Source organism: Drosophila novamexicana, unplaced genomic scaffold (assembly GCF_003285875.2).
Source record: "Drosophila novamexicana strain 15010-1031.04,08,12 unplaced genomic scaffold, DnovRS2.1 tig00001302-arrow-arrow-pilon, whole genome shotgun sequence".
NCBI lineage: Eukaryota > Metazoa > Arthropoda > Insecta > Diptera > Drosophilidae > Drosophila > Drosophila novamexicana.
Genome location: NW_020824849.1, coordinates 749,834 through 757,889, shown reverse-complemented (window position 1 = coordinate 757,889; position 8,056 = coordinate 749,834). Strand labels below are relative to the sequence as shown.

The 8,056-nt window shown below is 42.8% G+C and overlaps 1 protein-coding gene across 1 annotated transcript; it reads left to right on the top strand.

The window, feature by feature from the left end:
- The first annotated feature begins 5,607 nt into the window (after positions 1-5,607).
- Positions 5,608-6,674, top strand: LOC115767099 (27 kDa glycoprotein). The gene has a single exon (XM_030711247.1). It carries the CDS (start codon positions 5,623-5,625, stop codon positions 6,559-6,561), a length of 939 nt encoding a protein of 312 aa, XP_030567107.1. The 5' UTR covers positions 5,608-5,622; the 3' UTR covers positions 6,562-6,674.
- The last annotated feature ends 1,382 nt before the right edge of the window (positions 6,675-8,056 follow it).

Sequence of the window (8,056 nt, the reverse complement as noted above, 5' to 3'; positions counted from 1 at the left end):
TGCTTCTCTGCATAGAGCTGTTCAACTTTATCGTTTCGCCTCACATTGCATACTCTTGGGCGATTCAGAGGAAAAATCAATGTCATTTATGTTGATGGGACAGCACCTGGAAGTGGAATCGTAGGTGCGTAATACAATGTTTGTGTAGCTAACGCCACAGCGTCCACAGATGGCAGCAGCAACACCATAATCATTGATTGGGTCAATATGCTTGTGCCAAACACATCTCGCTGGATCGACAAATTGTGTAAAACATGCGGAATCAATGTCCCAGCCGTGATGATCAGCCGGCGGCGACCAAAACGTCCATCGATGTTGACAGTGACATCAAAGTGATGATGGTATCGTTATAATGATTGCCATTCACAGCAGCTTTTGCTTCACTTTATAGGCTTTTAGAGGGTATTATACCCTTGTCACGAAATATGTAACGCATAGACGAAGACGTCTTATACATAATCTTAATGATCATCAATAACTGAGTCGATAAAGTCATGTCCGTTGGTGTGATTCTGTGCAAACTAATCTCTCAGTGTTAAAGCTTCAGTTTCCTTGTGTCTGAATGGGTCCAATCGGACCGCTATATAGATGTATTTATACATATATATATATAGACTTATATATATATACATATGTCTGCCAACGATTTTTCAAAAAACTGTATTCTGTATTTGGGAACAATTGCTCGCAAATAAAGCAAACGTTTCTAAACCACATGTCTACAAGGGTATTTAGTCTTCAGCGTGAACCGAAGACAATCGTTATTACGTGTTGTTGCTGCTGCTGCTGTTGCTGTTGGGAATCAGCTAAAAATCCAAGCAATTTGACAGATATCAAGTTGTATGGCATTTGACACACGCGTTGCGATTGTTGTCATTGCCGCCATTGTTGCACGCTGCATGCACAGAGCACAAAGACTTGAACACGGATACAAACACCCATATGGGTATGGAGATTGTAGCTTGAAGGTTGTGTGTGTGTGTGTGTGGCAGGGGGGGGGGGTCCCCTTTGATACTCTCATGTTGCGAGCGATTTTCAAGTTGCTGCCTGTCAGTGAAATGCAATTGTTTTCTGCATAGCTGTTGGCACTCAGCCTCTTGACACAATGTTCGGCAGTTTATTGATTTTGATTTTGATCCCTTTTCGTGTCACGCGCACTCAACTATTGCGAGCGCAGACCCATTTTGGCTGGCCCCGGCAACCCAATCCCCTCTCACAATGTTGCCCGACGCTGTCATCTCTGACGCGTGTTATGAATTTACTTTTCTTATTTTGTGCATCCTGTAGTCAAAGAATACCTTCAATTGGGTATTTTAGCTGCCAGTTACTATATGTCTCTTTAAAAGTATCGAAATCTTGGGCTGCAACTATCAATACTAACGAAACAATAGGATATTTAATTCCCCGATTATTTTCCGCTAAAAAGCTTACGATATGCTACCCGCCAAATAATCTTGATTTGCCACTACTTTTCGATCGACATGCAGCTCGATAGTAGCATATTTAGATGTTGCTGATATCCGAGGGGTAACCAGGGATAACATAGAAAGCCAAACGGACATTGCTCAAAGCCAGTAGAGTCTTTTCAATCTTCAAAGGACATGCAAACATTCATTTTCCTCTACGGGGTATCTGCCTAGTCGAGTGCGCGCGGTTAGAACATATTGGCTTGTTTTCCATGCAAATTGTTTTTTTTTTTTTTTTGATGACAAAAAGTTTGTTGCGGTTTGGTTTTAGCTATTGCACTTCGCTCCACAATGTTTTTGTTTCTGTTGTAGTCCAGGCGACGAAAGTTCCACCCGCTACTCGGCTCCAGTTGCAGCCCCTTGCTCTCACATGCGACAATTTGTGGTGAGAGCCAAGCAGATTTTCAATCCATTTGCCGAATTTGGCATTTGGCATTTGCCATTTGAAATTTGTGTTTGTGGCTTGCATTCAATTTAATTGCAATGCGTTCCTTAATGGATTTTAGCTGTACCAGTTTCCATTGCACACTGATTACTGGATTAACAAAGGCTGTCACGCCCAGGAACCAACTATAAAGAGCGAACTTTTCAAAGGCGTTCAAAAATGTCATTCAGCTTTGAACTTTGCACGTTGAAAATAAAAATTAAAGTTTTTCATTTTCTTTGAGAAATCAACTGCCAAAGCAAGGCAAAATTGTCGATACTTTGCAGTGTGCCCAGCACTTAATAGAAAAACACGTGCTATAGGTACTTATATAGCAGGTATATCTGTCATGTGCATGCCAAATTGTTCTCAACTTGGGTTAATTAATTGTGCAGAGTTTGTGCTTTTGTTATTAGGCCGGAGACCTACGGCATCTCTGTTTAAGTGGCCTAATATTGGGCATGTGTGTGCACATTTAATTATGCATGTATAAATATATATATATACACATAGAGTCTTTTTATATATATATATATATATAGATATATATATATATATATTTATATGTATAACAGAATTCCGGCATGCGCTTCAATTTGTCGCTTAGGCGGTGCTTGATTATGAGAATGAAATATTTGCTTTGAAGTGCACACGGATACATATAAATAGGGGTGCCATTTACTCGCTGCAAACACACACACACACAGACACACACACAATTGCAAGCAAACAGGCAGCTGTTGAAAATGTGTGCGTAACAATAAAACAACTTCATTTGCAAAATGCTCATCAACAGCATCATCATCATCTAAATAGCATCACACGCACTGCAAAAACGGAAACGGAAACGTTGAAAAAGCAATTGGCAAATGGCGCCGCTAATGTCGACTTCGACGTCGACGCCAACGCCGGACCAAACAGTTGCAATTTATTGGCAGCTGCAATTAGTTGGCCGTGCTTCCGATTTGGGCAGTCAAGGGATTTGGCAAACTTGCTTCATGCCAATTATGTTGCAAGTTGACCATTAAAATTATGACTTTACCCAAAAGCAAAGTACGTGGGGCGCCACCAAATGTCGGAATCGGAATTACCAGCTGTCCACGTTGACTGCTTCATGCCTTTTTTATTGCGTGACTGTAAAGGAACACAATTCAATCATTAAAATGTACTTTATTTTTACTCCATGATAAATACACTTTCCTTAAGCATTCTCGCAGTATGTCACAGCGATCCTAGAATATTCATTGGAGCGCGGCCTCAACTGTTTTTGGCACGAGTTAATTCCATCTTTCTCTCGAGATGCATTTTGCAAGTTGCAATAAACTAAGTTTGTTTAAGTCGAGAGTAGTCGCTTAGGAGATACCACGTTCCGAGCGTCGAGCAGTACAACTTCCATGCATAGGCATAATTAAATGTGAAATATTATTGATATGTCAATAATAGGAGAGCCTACATACCAAAATTGATGTCACTAGGTTTTATATTCATTGAGATATTCTGAAGCAAACATGTCTCAAAATCGATATTTATGGATGCTATGAAAATTCAAGCTCGATCTGTGTCTCTGACTCTCATATATCTCTTAACTTTCCAATTATAAGTTATCTAGTTTTTGTAGTGTCCGAGGTCGAGATGGACATGGTCACACCGACTAAGTTCATTTTTCTGATAGAGTATGTATACCTTATGGGGTTACATACTTTTGCCATTTTCAATTGGTTCCGAGCATGAAGAGCGCTGAAAAATGTCTTTTTTTTTGACAGATTCAAAGAAGCAAATTGGGCCAAGTCTCGCTTAAAGTAGCCAGGGCTATAAATATATAAGGCAGCCCTCGTATTGAGCTCGACTGTTGCAATAAGTTACCAAATATGGCTAGCTTAAGGATAGTACGAAGTTAATTTTGGCAGAGAATCAAGGCTAAGCTTTGACGAAATGCAAGGTCTGGCAACTAACAGATGCCCGATATGGCAACGCCTTCGCCATTGTTGCCAACTATTGGGTGGGAGGGCTGTTTCAGCTTTGATAAATGCAAATTTGCACTTTCTGTGGAAATGCAAGCGCACTAATTGCTGGCACCCAAACCGCTGGCAAACGACTCGCTGTAACCAATCCTTTGTACACTGCCACGCCCACAGCAACATCAGCAACAGAAACAGCAGCAGCAGCAGCAGCAGCACCAGCAACAATTAATTGCCATCATTTTTTAGAATCCTTTCGTACGCTTCATTTCTGCTGGCCCCGCTCGCAGCCAGTTTCAGTCCTTACCATTTCGTCTCGAGGCGCAGTTAGCTGTAATTTTCTGTATTATTTCCAGCCAAAAATTCTTTGTGCAATGCACCTACCCCCCCCCCCCCCCCCCCCCCCCCCCCCCCTTCTCCGCCCACACCCACCAGACACGCCTCCTGGTTTACGCCTTTCGTTTGCCGTGTTGTTTATTGCGTTGCAACTTCCGTTACAAACGAAGATAGATTGTTGAAATTATTTGTTTTTGTTTTGCTGTTTGTTGTTGTTAGTTGTTAGTTGTGTTGCGTTTTTCTATTTGAGTTTCGCCAGCAGCTGTTGCTACCAAAATTTCACCTCCATTACGCGGCCGCACAGTGGCAGCCCGCTATTAAAATACGTATCAAAAATTGTTGCAATTGCTAAACAATTGCTGCAACTGCCTGCTGATAATCGTGCGTGCATTAAGTAAAGCACACATAATTTCCATGGGCTTATGCGGCTGGCAATCAGCTCATAATTGAAAATGAACTGTGGATCCGAAAATAATAGAGGCTCAAAATATCGCATATTCGTGACAGATTGTTATCATTGTGCACAAGCAAGTTGGGGTCATAATCTTGTTGCCTGGCTTATTACGTGAGCTACTTTATGGAACTGCATTTTAATCTGCTTTAATGACCTTTATGTAAAGGGTATATAGAGTATAGAGTATAGAGTGGCCAATCTAGAATATTGTTATCTCTTAATACATTTTTAATTTCAAGTTTTGTGCCGTGACTGTGATCAGAAATTAACATGTTTATTAAAAGTCGATTTATTCAAAACATCAAATAAATATTCGTAAAATTCGTAAAAATATATTTAATAGGTACATTTATTCATAATGCGAATATATAAGAGGAATTTAAAAATTAATTTTTGAAGCAATCAAATTATTTTCCCAAAGGCATAAATTTCATAATCAATTGCAGCCAACATTTTGTGGCATAAAATTCCAAATATGACCGACTGTAAGTGACTATCAATTCAGAAGTCGTATGAAAGTTGCAACTATTTCCGACCTGACGATTTATGTGAGCATCCCTCGCCCCTCCCTTCTAGCTGCTAACCCCTCTCAGCTAGCCCAATGAAAGGTCTTAGCTGAATCGTTTCAATAATGTTGGCTTTGCGATTCCGTCTGTTTTGATCAATTTTTTTTTTTTTTGTTACACACACACAAACAAGTACAGAGACACATGCACACACACACGCATACACACACACACATACACACTTACAGAATAAAAACATATTAAATGATATGGATTATTATGGAAGTGTTATTCGAGCTGGCAGTGCTTTAATCTCGTACGTTGACCGTAGCGCTTTGTTTCGCGCTAATCGCTAGACGCAGTCGCATTAGAGCGAGGCCCATAAACCGTATTGACGCTGGCTGCTGATAAGATAAGGCCAGCGGATGGCTAGCCAGCGATAGCTGCAGCTGGGGCAGAATGAATGTAGCTGGCAGTCATGGAGCCAACGCGGAACGGTACGTGTCAACTGGTCGCAGTGTGCATGGCACTGATTGCCTGCTGTTGCTGCCTGAGCGCAGCGCAGCTGTTGGCACTTCCGTCCAAGGATCTGGATGAGCTGGGCGCCCAGTATCTGCCTGCTGGCTTTGGACAGGCGAACCTTACGATGGCGGATGTACAGCGTATTCTACAGCAAAAGTGCCAGGAGGCGATCGCGGAGAGGCCGGGCAGTGAGACAAATGCAACGAAACTAAGCGAGGATCTTCAGCTGGGCGCCAGCCGTTTGGGCGAGTGCATCGCCGAGCTGGCCAATATCACCGTTGTGCTCGACGAGGTGGAGAAGGCACGGCCACGTGGCGATCTCGATGTTGTCTTCGAGAAGTACTGCCTGCGCATGCCGCAGGCTCGCGCTTGCCTCTCGGAATTCAATGAGGCTCTGCTGCCCTGTCTGACGCGCGAAGAACGCCAGCACAATACCATGGTGCAGCGCATCATAGGCAAGCTGCTGGACTTTGTGTGCTACAAAAACGGCGATCAGATAGCGCTCTTCATAGCCGAACAGGGACCTGAGTGCCTGGAGCAGCACAAGGATCATGTGAGCAGCTGCTTTCAAAAGACCTTTGGTCATTATATCCCCAGCCAGCTGAACGTAACGCTGACAGATCTGCCCGAGCTGGTACTAGGGCCCCGTCAGTGTGCCGAACTGCATGAGTTCGAGGGCTGCGTGGTGCGCCACTTGGAGACATGCAGCAACATCACGCCCAGCAACATTGTCGAGTCCATGTTTCGCTATGTGCGCAAGGAGTCCAACTGCCAGCAGGTCATTGATCGCGTGACCAGGGAGCGCAGCGAGGCGCTGGGCCTGCGATCTAGCGCAGCGACTGTGACGTCGGCGACGATTGCCTTGTTGCTGGGCTTAGCCGTAATTAATGTTTAGTTAGCATTTAATCTAACCACAAGCTGTGTGCCTATTAGCCTATAGTGTAAGAGTATCTCAAGCTCGATGTCTTTTTTTTCTTTTTTTTTTTTTTTTTTTGCCCTTTAGCTTTGTGTGTATTTTATAATTATGTTTAATAAAGTCCACGCTGCGTATGCGCAATGTGTTTTTAAGCCGCTTAACGGCTTCGCTTTTAATGTCCGCCAGCAAGCTGAAAGTCCCAAAGTGTTAAGTTCCAAGCTGCATAAACACAAGTCTGAAATATGGACAGCAGGCAGCCAGCAGTAGCCAGCAGTAGCAAGCAGTAGCCAGAAGCAGCCACACTGCAGCGCTTATCGGCCAGTTAGCAGCCGGGTCAGTCGTCCGTCCACCCTGCCCTGTGTCGTTCCTTGTCCGTTGAGTTTGCTGACTGGGCCGGTGTCTTATCAGCGACTCGCTAGCAAAACAATGAGAATGGGTCATAGAGGTCATAGACACGGACAGGGATATGACTGAAACAGCAGTAGTAGCTGCAGCAGCTGCGAGCAGCTTGGGAAATTTGAAAAGGTTTAGCCAAGCGAGCCGCACTTTGGACTTTGACCAGCTCATCAGTCTGGCAGGCAAATTGATTTGGCAGCTAAGCCAAGCCCCAGCTAGCCGGCCCAAAGATTACCTCAAATGACGTTGTTCCGGTTCCCTTCCCACTCGTAAATCATAAAAAAATGCGCATAAATCTAAGCGAAAGCGGCGAAAAGAAAAGAAAAGCGCAACTGTCATCGTTTCTCCAGGCGACAAAAAGACAACTGCTGTACAGAAAAGTTCAATACTTGTGGCTGGTCGATGACATCTTTGGGTCTTGGGCATTTGGAAGCAGTCGAAGCGTGAAATGAATGGAGTTTTTCTTGGCTTAGTTCAGTTTATCGACGCCCAGTTTTACTCATTTAACTGGAACGGGAATTAAATGGTTTGGTACGGCATGAAATGAAATGAAATGAAATGGAATGGGCTGCTATTGATGAGAAATTTCTCCTAAAGTTTATTGTTGGCACAACTTTTTAACTTTAGAATGCAATAGAATGAAACGGAATGGAATTGTATGAACAAATGGGATAGATGTCTATTACTTCAATGTTAAATTCAACTGTTGAGCTTGATATCGGTAAATGCTGGCATGGATGGAATGGAATATATTTGGCTTACGATAGGCGCTTCTGCATGTTGTTATCAGATGGAATGAAATGAAATGGAATGGGCCGCTATTGAATTTCTGTTTAGGCATATTGTTGAGCTTTAAATTCCAAAGTTTTGAGATGAGAATAGGTTTGGACTGAAAGGGAACGGAATCGAATCAGTGAATTATTGGGGAGCCACTAGTAGGGATTACAATATTTTCATTTGGCTTACCATGGGTGTTATCAAGTGGTATGAAACGAAATGGAAAGACTTAAAATGGAATTATTAAAAGGCAAATAATCATTTCCTAAATAGAGTTAAATGGGGTGGAATACAAAAAAAT

What these genes read in the sequence shown, in the direction of transcription:
- LOC115767099 (XM_030711247.1), top strand. Translation starts at nt 5,623, where the DNA reads ATGGAGCCAACGCGGAACGGTACGTGTCAACTGGTCGCAGTGTGCATG.